This window comes from Agelaius tricolor, unplaced genomic scaffold (assembly GCF_023055355.1).
Source record: "Agelaius tricolor isolate 1412-34295 unplaced genomic scaffold, bAgeTri1.0.p SCAF_3, whole genome shotgun sequence".
NCBI lineage: Eukaryota > Metazoa > Chordata > Aves > Passeriformes > Icteridae > Agelaius > Agelaius tricolor.
The window spans coordinates 16,322,322-16,335,702 of record NW_027269263.1 but is presented as its reverse complement, the minus strand read 5'-3'; the positions used below and the strand labels follow the sequence as shown (position 1 = coordinate 16,335,702).

General features: G+C 38.8%; 2 protein-coding genes across 3 annotated transcripts in view; one reads left to right on the top strand and one right to left on the bottom strand.

Moving 5' to 3' along the window:
* Positions 1-6,875, top strand: part of ALDH1L2 (aldehyde dehydrogenase 1 family member L2) — a 29,949-nt gene extending 23,074 nt beyond the window's left edge. Inside the window, 8 exon segments of the mRNA XM_071422667.1 lie at positions 218-305; positions 744-837; positions 1,106-1,202; positions 1,704-1,802; positions 2,530-2,695; positions 3,254-3,359; positions 4,334-4,533; positions 5,436-6,875. Of these exon segments, the coding sequence (XP_071278768.1) occupies positions 218-305; positions 744-837; positions 1,106-1,202; positions 1,704-1,802; positions 2,530-2,695; positions 3,254-3,359; positions 4,334-4,533; positions 5,436-5,491 (906 nt within the window). The 3' untranslated portion in view covers positions 5,492-6,875.
* Positions 6,876-7,276: 401 nt separating this feature from the next.
* Positions 7,277-10,965, bottom strand: NOPCHAP1 (NOP protein chaperone 1). 2 transcript variants are annotated; one of them, XM_071422670.1, is made up of 4 exons: positions 10,821-10,965; positions 10,079-10,165; positions 9,004-9,140; positions 7,277-7,928 (listed from the first exon to the last, which is right to left on the bottom strand). In XM_071422670.1, exons 1-4 carry the CDS (start codon positions 10,888-10,890, stop codon positions 7,743-7,745), a joined length of 480 nt encoding a protein of 159 aa, XP_071278771.1. In that variant the 5' UTR covers positions 10,891-10,965; the 3' UTR covers positions 7,277-7,742. The 2 variants fall into 2 exon arrangements, with proteins under 2 accessions (XP_071278771.1, XP_071278770.1); XM_071422669.1 differs by lacking the exon at positions 10,821-10,965 and adding an exon at positions 10,387-10,617.
* Between the last annotated feature and the right edge of the window lie 2,416 nt (positions 10,966-13,381).

The following is a 13,381-nucleotide window of genomic DNA, read 5'->3' as shown; positions in this document are numbered from 1 at the left end:
AATAATACAAACTGCCATGGTGATAAAAGTATTGATTGACTCCAATTCTGCTCTGGTGCTAATCTCATTTTCAAGAATTAATTATTTTCCGTAAACCATCACTTCTAATATGCCAATACAGGTGAATATTGTATCAAAACTAAGATGCATTGAATGTAAAAGGTATCATCATGCATTTGATTAAGACAGGAGACCTAATCTAAATGTTTCTACTTAGGTCACACCTCTGACTTCCTTGAAGTTTGCAGAACTCTCAGCTAAAGCTGGATTTCCTAAGGGCGTTATAAATATTCTGCCTGGTTCAGGTAAAACTTGAACTCATTATTTTTCTGGGAGAGGTCATGCTAAAACTGGTGAAATTCTTCACCTTTTTGAAGCTCTATTACATAGGTCTTTTCACAGGTACTAGGCTTGCATCTTTTCATGCAGTGATTTCATATGTTTCCAGAAGAGAATTGGAAAAATCTGGCTTTAGTTAGTGGTAGGAGCTGTCAGCCTACACCCTTTACAATTTCACACAATTGACATAAACACTCTGGAAAAGAATGTATTACAGAGAAACATGTTCACTTAATTGTGAAGCTTATTCATAGTCATAGGAATAAAGTTGCAAATATAAATAGAAATGTGATACTATATTTGATTGTGGTGTAAGCTCCTTCTCAGCAGCTCCAGTGCTGCTGCTGGAATAGTAAAAATTGTCCGTGTACCATCCAGTTACACTGCTTTCCTCACTCTGATAGGTGGCTTAGTGGGACAGCACCTCTCTGAACATCCAGATGTTCGCAAAGTCGGATTCACTGGTTCAACACCAACTGGTAAACAGATCATGAAGAGGTACTCTCAGCAAATGAATCATAAATAAACCCTACTTAGTCTGGTTCTGAAGTACCTTACTAGATATGCTGTGCATGTAGCAGTAATGAAAAAGCATAACTGTATATGGTTGTTTACCCCTATGTAGAATTCTGTTAAGTCACTACTGGACAGTAGAGGTTTATACATTTTCACTAGTTATGATTCAAAGGAAATAATTGAAAAATATATTAAAAATCGGGTTTATATTACTATTTTGGGTTTATATTACTATTTTTATTTTTTACAGTGCAGCTGCTAACCTGAAGAAAGTTTCTCTGGAACTTGGTGGCAAATCACCATTGATCATATTCAGTGACTGTGAACTTGACAGAGCTGTAAAAATGGTAATGTTACTTTGAAGTAAAATTTATTCAAAGTCTTTGTGTACATCCTCACAGTACTGCCATATTTTTTTTGACTTGACAAAAAAAATACCAGGGATCCTTTACATGAAAAACCTTGAGATCTGTTAGAAAACAGTCATATTTCTTTATGCTAGCACAATTTAACTGTCCATGCTGCCCCAAAAAGGCAATACTACAAGAAATATACATTATCAATTACAACAAAACAAAGAATTGAGCTCTGTATTGCCATATAGCTTTTAGTTCATCAATCGATCAATCAATCAATCAATCAATCATGCATCAATTATCAATCATAATAATTCACCTTCCCTACCAGCCATATTGTGTTCAAAGTTCATAAATAAGATGTTGCATTGGTAATATCCTTTAACATAAAGCATTAAACCTCTGGGGTCACAAACACTGCATACAACCTAAGGGAACAGAATGGAGACTGAACAAAATGCATATAAATATTTATGGTTTTTTCCTGATCAGGGTATGGGAGCAGTGTATTTCAACAAAGGAGAAAACTGCATTGCAGCTGGCAGGCTGTTTGTGGAAGAATCAATTCATGATGAGTTTGTTAGAAAAGTGGTAAGATATTCAAGGACTAAAGTTTAAGCATATGTTTTACTGTGGCAGAAGGATCCACTAGTTTTATACACACTTGTGTTTCTTATTTTCAATGACCCATTTTCTCATTATTGCTTATGATAGACAGTGATGCTTCTCAGGGACCTCTTACATGGTTAAAAGGAAGCATTGAAGGGAGATATTTGTACCAGTAATACATAGATAAGTGGCAGTTAAATAGATATTGTACCTTCAGTGAAAATTCATATTTGACTAGGAAAATAAGATTACAAATAATTACTGAACTCAGGTCAATGTGATTGAAGAAGGCTTCTGTAAAGTCAAAAAAAGGAATATAGGAAGCATAGCTAGAATAATACAAAGGTCGCTATTAAAAAATGCAAAAGTCCCCATGTTGTGGCACTGGAGAATTCATTTATTTTGCTTAAGAACAGGAAATGTCTGTCCTAAGTCATTTACCACTGGTAAAAGTTAACATTTTACATGCCTATCTTAATAGCAGAAGATAATACACACATGAACAAAGCATCAAAAACTTTAGGAAGTTATTAGAGATTATGAAACAAAAGACAAAGCCTAATTATAAAAAGGGAAAAGCATTATATCTAGGAATCCAGTATTTTCTTAGATTCCATCTTCCTAGCACCAAAGACAGCATTCCTAATTTCTGGTCACTTTAACAATATTGCTGTGTTATGTAACTTCATTTTAATTGGGTAACCCATAGGTTGAAGAAATAAAAAAGATGAAAATTGGCGACCCACTTGACAGATCTACAGATCATGGTCCACAAAATCACAAGGCACATTTGGAAAAGCTGCTGCAATACTGTGAAACTGGAGTAAAAGAAGGAGCCACTCTAGTGTATGGAGGAAGACAAGTACGTAGACCAGGTAAAAGGCTTTCCAGAGATATTTAGAACTTTTACACTTTATACAAGAGCGGTCACGATTGTCTCAGCTGTATTTTGTGGAGTTGCAGTATTGTGGGAACAGTACCAGGTAAGCCCATGATACTACAGAGCTTTCAAATCTCATATTATGAGAAGCTGTGCAAATAAAGTATGAGATCTTTATTTAGATCTTACAATCCATCTTCTTGTCGGGTAGCAAGAAAAACAGTGGCCTCTGTGATTTGCTGTAACCTAGTCTTCCTGCTGTCAGATAACAGGGTCTTCCCCCAAGAAGTCACCTGGGCTGTGGCACACAGACCTCCCAGCCTGGCAGGGAACAGCACACATTATCACTGATGTAGAGGCTGTTCTTTTACCCTTTTGTCTGCTATTTCTCTTGAAGTGCATGCATTTCCATTCATACTTCATTCGTAATTATTTTCTGTTTCAAGTTGCAAGTTATTTACGACCTCAAAGCATGGGACAGAAATGGCCTGGACAACAGCAAACCCTTAAGCACTTTTACCATGCTCAAAACCATGCTCTATCCTCTCTTTAGGTTTCTTCATGGAACCCACTGTATTCACAGATGTTGAAGACCATATGTATATTGCCCAGGAAGAATCCTTTGGTCCTGTGATGGTCATCTCTAAATTTAAAAATGGGTATGTTCTTGTCTGGTTACTGTATTTTCACCCAAAGTGAAGAAGTAACAGCATACACAGTAGTTTGTAAAATCTTGTTAGACCAATCTGAATACCTAGTATTTAGTGAAACGTTTTAGTGAAGTTTGAGTGGTAATTGCAACAGCTTGATAAAATTACAAAATGTGTATTTTTCCCAGTGGAATTACTTATTTTTCCTGTTATAGAAGACTGCAGTGTTGTGTATTGTGTAACACTGGCACATTACTGTTGCAAATGAAAATTCCTCTATATATTTTGTAAACTGTATTTTCTAATCTCTCTCATTCTGGATCATAAGAATTATTTAGCATACAGATGAGATTAAAACACTACATAGAAACTTCACATAAATATTTCCATCAGGTTTCATCTTCTGCAGTTTGATAATAAAGTTAAGAATCGGCCATGTAGATAACCTTTCACATCCATAAATTCTGTAGTCTTAAGGAACTGCATTGAATTTTTTAAAGTTTTAAACTACTATTGATTTTTGAAGCTGTATGGAGATGAGATGCAGATAGAAAATAGCACTCTGGAAATAGTCTGAAAAGTTATGTCTTGATAGCAGCTTAAATTCCAGCTTTTATTCTGCATTAACTTGTAAACCTGGACACAATTTTAGCAAACTGATTCATCATCTGCTTTACCAGGCGTTTTTGTATTGCTCTAATTCCCAAGTTGTACAGTAGCAACATTTCCCAAGGCATTTCTCAGTGTAGATATTAACCTTTGAAAAGTGAAGTTACGAGCTTCATGACCTTGAAACAAGGGTGTGAACTGCCATGGATCTGTCAGATTGACACACAGATCTGTCCTTAATAAGTCATCTTTTAAAAAGCTCGCTGGAGAAGAAAGGCCATGGGAAAAGTTGTTTCAATGACATTGAAGGTAGAAGGCTGCTAACACTTGTTTATTTTACCTAGTTGCAATTAAATAATTTATTTCCCCCACAGGGATGTCGATGGAGTATTGCAACGGGCAAATGCCACAGAATATGGCTTAGCTTCAGGAGTTTTCACAAAAGACATAAACAAAGCTCTCTACATCAGTGAAAAGCTAGAAGCTGGGACAGTTTTTATTAACACTTACAACAAAACTGATGTGGCAGCGCCATTTGGTGGATTTAAACTGTCTGGCTTTGGGAAAGATTTAGGTAAGTTGTCCCCTTCCCTCATTTATTGTCTCAGAGTCCTAATCAATGAAAGAATTACAATCCCAATTCCTCTCCCTCCCTAAATATTCCCACTTCAATACCTCCCATTCATCATTTCCTGTACATTTGTTAAATAACACAGAATATTCCTCTCCAACTGCTCTGAGAGCAAACAAATAAATTACAGCTTTTAGAGCTCTGTACAGGCTACAAAAGGCTGTCAAGTAACAATGGTATTGGCCAAAATATTAGTTCCTTCAGAGAGAATGCTAATTTAGGTTTCTCCTCTAGGTAAGAGCATGGGAAACTTTTTATAGCTTAAAATGTCACCAAAATTTGTCAACAGACTCAGAAAAAGATGCATTAAAAAACACTCTCTTTTCAAAATAACTTTCTAGAAAAGTGAAGTCCACTCTGTCAAAGAAGCTTTGCAAGTCTGGACAGATCAAGCTTCAGGGCAGAGAAAAAAGGAAAATCAAATTTCATTCACACAACAGATTTTTGCTTTTGGAATCTTCAAAGACATTTCCTGAAAACAAAATGAGTGATGATGTCAGGGAAAAAAAGATTACTGATTTTCACACAGCTTCTCTATCCCTGACCTTTAATAGAGGAGAAGCAAAGTTCATAAATACAGCTATGAGTCCCCAGTGGCCATCTAAAGATTGCTGCTGCTTGGGGAGCTGCTTGTAAAGTCCAGTTCCTTTTTCTTCCACATCTGTTGGGTCTAGCCCCTTGTCAAACCAGGCTTGTAAATCACAGTGGGAAGGTAATTAGTTTTCATTGTTCCTTAAGGACTCAAATATTGGCTACAGTGTTTCAAATTTTTCCATAATAAAAATTACAGTCTGACATAATTCATTTAGCTGCTGTTCTAACAGGTGAATATTCTGCTTGTACAGGTGAAGAAGCTCTTCATGAATATCTCAGAACCAAAGCCATCACTGTAGAATATTAAAGTAACAACTTCACTTGGGAAGCAGAGTTTGAATCTTGATTACCACATGAAGCGCTTGATACCACACCTAGGATATGCTGTCTGCAGTGCTACAACCAAAAAAACAAATACTCATTCCATGGATAAGTTTCTACAAATTAGGTCCAGATTTTAGTCTGACAGACAATGGCTTTTGGAAATCACCCTGAAGTTATTTAAATTATGTAGCAGCAACAGCTGGTAGCACAATTTCCCCCCATCCTCCCCCCACCAACCCCCCCCCCCAAGAATATGGTTCAGTTTCTGTTTTTTAAATAGAACTGAAGAATAAGTTCTCGCACACCTACTTCATATTTCTGTGACATAATGTTTACATGATCATTTTAAATCCTTAGTCATTAGGCTTCCAAAGTTGAACTAGAATATACTGATTATGCCATTTTTGCTATAAACCAGTTCAGGTTTTATGGTAGCAATGAAACGCTCTGCTCTGGTGACTTTTCAGCAGTACAGAAAATCTTTGTGCCATAAGAAGTAAATCAATGCAAGGAAGTGCACTTACTATGATCTTTGTATAGTACATACAGAGTTCAATATTGGTGTTAAACTATGCATATCAAGCTAAAGTTACTGAAAATATTTTCTACCTTTTTGTTGATACAGAATGTGTGATCTGCCTGCAGTCTGAAAGGTGGTTACATTAATGGATTAAAATCACATTTTGTGTCTGTGCACATGGACTGTAATCACTGTTTCATACTGTATGATTATTACTTTGTATTTCACACTTTTGAGTTCTTTTTAATCTCTGGGAAAATGCCTTGTTAAATGACCAAGATCAGATGTTGGTTTTCAGACTTTTTTCAGTTTGGAAGAAATTTTCTATAGATTGAGACCTTATTTAACTAAGCCTTTTAAGACTCCTTGCTCTTAGAATGCAAAAACACCCGAAGTTCATTTATCTGTGGGCTGCTATTAAAGGTAGCAGTCTGATTCTTTGATCCCCATCCTTCCCCTTCACTAAAATATTCCGTGGTTTAATCAGTAAAACATCTTATATTTAAGCCACATTGTAAAAGAAAGACTAGAATCTCTGTTATTTCTTACCACAAATACTACAGAAACAGGTATTAAAAGTAGAACTTTAAGTACAGGATTCAAAATAAATTCTATAGATAACTGCAGATTTCAAGTCATGACATTAAGTTTAATATTTGAGCAAATACAGTATAGAAAACTTTACTTTAATGGTGTAGAAAATACAATGTTCCTTTAAGAAACAATGACATCCAGGAGCATGACAGATTCTTCTGAAATGCAGACTGATCTATGAAGTAAATGTAATAGCCCAAACCATTGTATTTGATCAATCTGAGGTAAATAAAATGGGACACATTTTCACTGATTCTGGTTTCACAATTGTGTCAAACCAACTTAAGTACAGGCCAACAGAAAATTCACCTTTTCATCCTTCTGTCAGTAACAAAATGGAGATTGGAAACATGGCAGGGAAATCGGGGGATGAGAAGTGTAGCTTAAAGCCATCTTAACACCCCAGAGGCAGCCTTGATCCTTTGAGTATGGAGGGTGTTTGCACCACAGCTACAAAGGTTTCCCTGAGGAGCCTCTAAGCTCCCTGTGCTGGTGTGGAGCCCAGTGCAGGCACACAGGGTAAGTACTAAGTAATCCTTGGCTGAACTCTCTGCTCATGGCTGTCCTTACCCCGGCTGGTTCAGCTGGAAATGAGCTCAGCCACGGCTCCAGTGTTGAGCAGTCACTGCCATTAATGCAATGCAGACATACCTCTAGGGTACTTAAAAATCATGTTTAATAGTGAAGAGAGTGTACATAACACTTCACAGTACATAGAATATGAAAACAAAGCTTTTTTCCTAGTTAACTCTTTCTTGTCCCTGAAGCAAAAACTTCTATCTTCCTATAAAAAAAAATCTTTATTCAACAAAGAACAAAGCGACAGAACAAGAATTTTCAACTTTCAAGTGCCCCTTTACTCTAGCTGCTTTCTTGGTGTAATCTACTATGACGTGCATTTCCCTGTTATTTGATGAATAAAACTGCACTTCATTCTTCAGAAACCCAGCCTTCCCCAGCCATGAGCGGATCCTGAATTCTCCACCATGTAAACTATAGCATTTCATGGGATCCTGAGAGATGCTACACTGGGAAACAAAGTGGTTTAAAGGACAACTCTTTGAAGTGAAAAAACATTATTTGGTTGGTTTGGGGTTTTTAAAAGTAAAATAAAATGGATTTACTCATTTGCTTTGCTGTCCAAAATTTCTATTTTGCCCTTTTCTCCCTTTTGTTTAGGAAACTTAATGTTGTCTACTGTCACTTCATCAGTTACAGAGTCATCTTCATCAGATTCTGAGTCATCTTCTGAAGTCAGCGACTCCTCATCTGTATCAGAATCACTCAGTTCAACTACAGCCACATTCTGAAAAAAAAAATCTTGGTTTACATGTTATATATACTACATACATACACATATATATACACACACACTACAGCACTTCTATCACTGGAATAAAACAAGGTAAACACACTAAACAGCCTGCTACCATAAGAAAATCACAACCACCATAAAAAAGACTTTTGGGTTTTCCTAGGGTTTTACAAATATCATGAAGAGATTCATCAATATTACTGGCCTATAGGAAATCTAAGGCCATATTTATATCACTATCAAAGAAAGAACTTAGTCAATAGCTGAACTCAGATTGTCTAAATCAGGTATTTAAACTAACAAGCAGCAGGCAACAAAACTACTTTTCAGTAAAAAATTCAAATTAAAACATTTAGTGTATAAGGGGTCTTTACAAAAATACAAACACATGTAGATATAGATATTAATATAGTTTATATCTTATAACGTAGTAGTATTCAGGGCACTACAACTACGCTAAAATAACATGCAGTTTAAGCCACCAGAATATCTTTTGAAGAGATCTCCTATATCCATATAGAGAGCCATAATTTTGAGGTCTCCTTGGCCAGAAGGCATTTGGCTGGGTCATGCACATATATCACCTTCAAAATAAAGTTTTCTTATATAAGCATGTGGCTGCAGCACTTCAGTTAAAACAGAAATAAAATATTTATGTGACTGTAAATAAACAGACAAATAGCAGCAACAAAGGATCACAACAACACTAACAACTTTTCTAAACCCAAGATCTAGTCATTCCTAAAAATGCCAACAAAGCAGAGCTGAAAGCCAGTTATTACTCTTATACTAAAGCCTTCTGTTATGCCTTACTAGGCTTTATATTGTCCAGTTTCTAAACATAATCACCTAGATGACATTTAAAATACAATTTTTTACTTTTGATTCAGAGTTGTAGATTCAAAAGCATGTCTTATTCCAGTCTTAAACTACTTAATCCCCTGTGATTAAATTCCTCAAGTATGATGGTAAAGACTTCACTTTATCTATCATATTACTCATTCTAAGATCAGAGAGTTATTTTAATCCCATCTAGATTGATGTTAAAATAGGAAAACATATTTACCATTTCTATAACTTCTTCTGTTTCACTCTCTAGATGTTCAATATCAAACTGATGAGTAGGTGCTGTTACCATTTTTCTTTTGAGCTCATCATTTGCCTGGGCCATCTGTGGTAAAAAGCTCTGTACTCGGTCCAAAACTGAAAAGATACATACATATGTAAAGTCAAAGAGATGCTCGTTAGTCTTCACATCTATACCTCAGATATGAGCTTTTATAACAGATTCCATTTCAACTGTAATTTCCAGCTGTCTACAATAACTAAGTATAGACTGAAGGTCTTAAAGAAGATGGAAAAATTAGCTGCAGCAGATGCCATGATAGACTAATGAAAGGTCAACATAATTACCAAAAGAAACTCTGAAATGAAGATGGTGGAAGAGAGATGGAAGCTCCAGGTTGAAGTATAAAGCACTTATCCTATACAGCTCCAGTGGGACTTCACAAGAATTTTAATGTAATCAATGGAATTAGGAGAATCACACTCATAACCCTTCCTTGGAGGAAGACAATATTTTCACCTCCACAATTTCTTCAAATAAACTGCTCCACACATGCAGATGAGCCAAACACTAGTTTTCTTTCTTTAAGAAGAGGTACTATTTCAGGTGAGCTCCACAAAGATCTAACAGGTATAATCTATCTTTGAAACACTGTCATTTTTGAAGAGACTTTTATCCAACAAAGAATTTGATGTAACAATCTTTTTAAATTTCAGATCAATCACAAAACATAAAATAATTTGACAGGAGCCCTTTTTAAATTAAATGCTTTAATACAACAAATATACTGAGAAATTACTTCTAAAAAAGAGCCCCAAAACCAAAATCTTCTAAAAAATATACTGGGAAAGAGCAATCTTTAGAGCTGTAACACCAGCATTGCAAAATCTAGTTTTGCAGCAGTTATGTGACTCACCAGTGGGACATGGAACTGTAATGGGAGGAGGATCTACCACCTCCAGAAACTGAACACAAAAGCTTCTCCCTTTTCAAGGAAAGCACCAAAGCAAAAGTTGTGTCACAAATGTTATCTATCACTTGACACAGTACCAGGGACAAGCTCCTCCGTACTTACCATTGCTCCTTGGCACCTTAACCGTCTGTAAAGTTGTGGCCTTCTTGCTGCTTAATTTTGAATTAATCAGCAAAATGTCTTCCAGCCCTGCAAACAAACAAATGAGTATTGAAATGCTTAAGCTTACAAGTTCTCCATAATTGCCATCAGCTTTTTCTGCTCTTGGAAGAAATACTGGGCTACACAGGCCAGGGGTCTCAGCCTGCAGGTTACCTTTCATACATTCCTTGAGTTTAAGCTAAAGTTCCTTAAGCTGTTTTTGAGACAAATTTTGATTAAGCTAGAGTTACAGCAATTAGAAAAACAACCTCTAATTCCCCTCTGCAAGGCACGGTGAGATGGGAGCTGAGGCGTGCCGTCGCACTGGTTTAAATCCGGGTGCCAATGACCTCTGTTAACCGTGGGCAGCAGCAGCGCCGGAAAACCCAAACGGGTGCCAGGGAATTCCGCATTATTTATTCTTATTATCCTTATGACCACCAACGAAGCCATCCGCCCGGTATCATTAATTAAAGCGCAGCGTTCTGTCTTTTTAACTTTTTTCTTTGTTCTCATAAAAACGTCGTTACGACTTCCCGTAGCTTAACGTGGATTTCCCCGCATTACCCCTCCCCGCGAGAGCAGCTCTTCAACACACGCAGGATGCAATCACCAGTGGGTCACCGGCGGCCCGACGAGCCCCTCCCTCGGGCTACCGGGCCGAGCCAAGCCCCCGCTGGCTGCAGGCCGGTGCCGGACTCACCTGGCCGGGGCCTCACGTCCAGCAGCTCCCGGGCCGCGGCCGGCCCCGCCGCGCCGCCGGGCCCCGCCATGCGCCCGCCCACACGGAAGTGGAGCGGCCCGCGCGCTCGGCGACGGGTCGCCCCCTGCCGGGCGGGAGGAGCAGCGGCGCTGCCGCCCGTGCGCGACAGCGGGGCAGCGCTCCGCTGGGAGATCGTCGTGACATGGACTGAACCTCCTGAAACACAACAAGGGCAAAGGCACGGGGGCGTGCATTTAGAAGGGCATTGCCAGCAGGTCAAGGTTGGTGGTCCTGCTCCTTTGCTTAGCCCTGGTGAGGCACAGTTGGAGGGCTGTGTCCAGTTCTGAGCTCCTCAGGACAAGACGGATATGGAGCTCCTGGAGCGGGTCCAGCGAAGGCAACAACCGTGATTAAGGAACTGAATCATCTCTTTAAGAGGAAGGGCTGAGGCAGCTGGAGGCCTGTTTAGCTTTGAGAAGAGATGACTGAGAGGAGATTTCATCAGTGGCAAGAATGACAAGAGGATGGAGCCAGGCTCTTCTTGGTGCTACCAAGCAACAGGACAAGAGGCAAGAGGTAGAAACTGATGCACAGGAAGTTCCACCTGAACATGAGGAGGACCTTCTTTACTGTGCAGGTGACCACACACTAGAACAGTTGCCCAGACATATTGTGGAGTCTCCCATACTGGAGATATTCAAGAACTGTTTGGACACAATTTTGTGCAAACCCTACTTAAGCAGGGAGGTTGGACCAGATGATTCACCATGGTCCCTTCCAAACTGATTGATTCTGTGATTTGGGACAAAAAGTCCATCCGAACACCATGAAGAGCCTGTGGAACCAATCTACCAGCAGGTAACATCACCTGAACACCTGCCAGTAGCTGCTTGTCTCTCAAAACTCTCCCATTTTCACTTTCAAAATTTGATAAATGAACCTAAAATTAAATATCAGAGCCTGAGGGAGTTTTAATCATCCTTAGGAAAAGAAACTTACAAAACCACCAAGTTCAGCTGACACTGATACTAACAGCCTGTTAGTCAGGATTTCTTCTGCAATCTCTGTCCTTATCTGTCCTTATCGGTTCTGCAGTTTCTGTCCTTTCACATCTAGACAATGTGAAAACTGCAAAAAGAAAACTGAATGGTTCATAAGAAACAAGATAGGAAGTCCAAGATGAAAATGAGAATAAATAGTAATCAGGTAAGTGGTGTTTATAGGCCCTCATTGCAAAGGACAGAGGAAAATGACAAAGGAAAAAAAACCCAACCACACAACCACCCAGATCCCAGTATCTTGGAATTAACATGAATAAGAAGCAAACTTCTGCAAGGCCTCAAGCAAGAGACCACCCTGCTGTTTTCCTGACAGACTGTCCCAAACAAGTGTCCTCTGCCACTTCCCCAGCCCAATCCACAGTGCCAGGTGCATTCCACCGAATTTGCTACCTGCACCTTTTCTTCCTCAGCTGCACTCCAGAATTTCTATTTCCCAGAAAAATCCCATTGCTAGCTTTAATAACTGGAAAATCTTGAGGGCTGAGTATTTTGCCCTGGGCCTCAAAAGTGAGTCTTTCTGAATTTGTACACAACCCAAAATAATAATGTGTGAACCTCAAACAATCTATTTCATCCATGGGTATGATGTGATTTCCATGGAGGGCGGGGCATAATGCTGCCAAGGAACCTGTAGTAGCGAGTGATGAAGTGATTGCCCAAGATAACCAGACAAGCAATTAGAAAAGCCAGAAACAGCACCCTCAGGTGCTATTGCCAAACCTCAGGTTTGCAGTCTCACTTGTTGGCAACATAGGCAGATGTGATCTTTATCTGATTTGTAGGGTAGCCCAGCTAAGTATCCAAGCTGTGTAACACCTGAGCTCACACAGGCCATGGATGTATAGATTTGGTACTAGGGTAGGGAAGCTACAGTATCTGCAGCCCAAATCCCCAATAAATATAGGCTTGAAACAGCTGAATTATTAGTTCTGAAGTTTGGGCTGCTTCATTCATTTAAGGTGGTATTGATGTGAATGTTCAAGCTGATCCTGTATGTTTCACTCTTGTAGTGCAGAATGTTTTGGCCCCAGTCCTGCAAATACATTTTACCATCACAACTAGCTCCAGTTTATGGAAGACACTTGGTGACTTGCTAGTGCTTTTTTTTCTCTCTGTAGACAGGAAAAGAGATGCTGTGGGCTTGGCTGTTGTCACCATCATTAAATCTTCTCTTTTCATCCTCTTTCTTCCCTTTCACCTTCCAGTTAAGGCATCCTCACCACTTCAAAGTGTTGAGCAACAATTGAGGAATAATACTAGTACTGATAATAAATGCACAAATTTAGCTGGCTTGACCGTTTCAATGCATTAATGTAAAGTGTTAATATTAAGTGTTTTGCAAAACAGGAGTCCAGCAAGGCCTTGGCTTCATACTTAGTTAAATAGAGGCAGCTGATGTCAAGGGAGGAACTTGTAGACTTACATGCTGTTTGCAAGGTGTACAGTCCAGTTGGGCAAGAACAAGGATATTCCAAATGACCCAAACACTTTACAAAATTG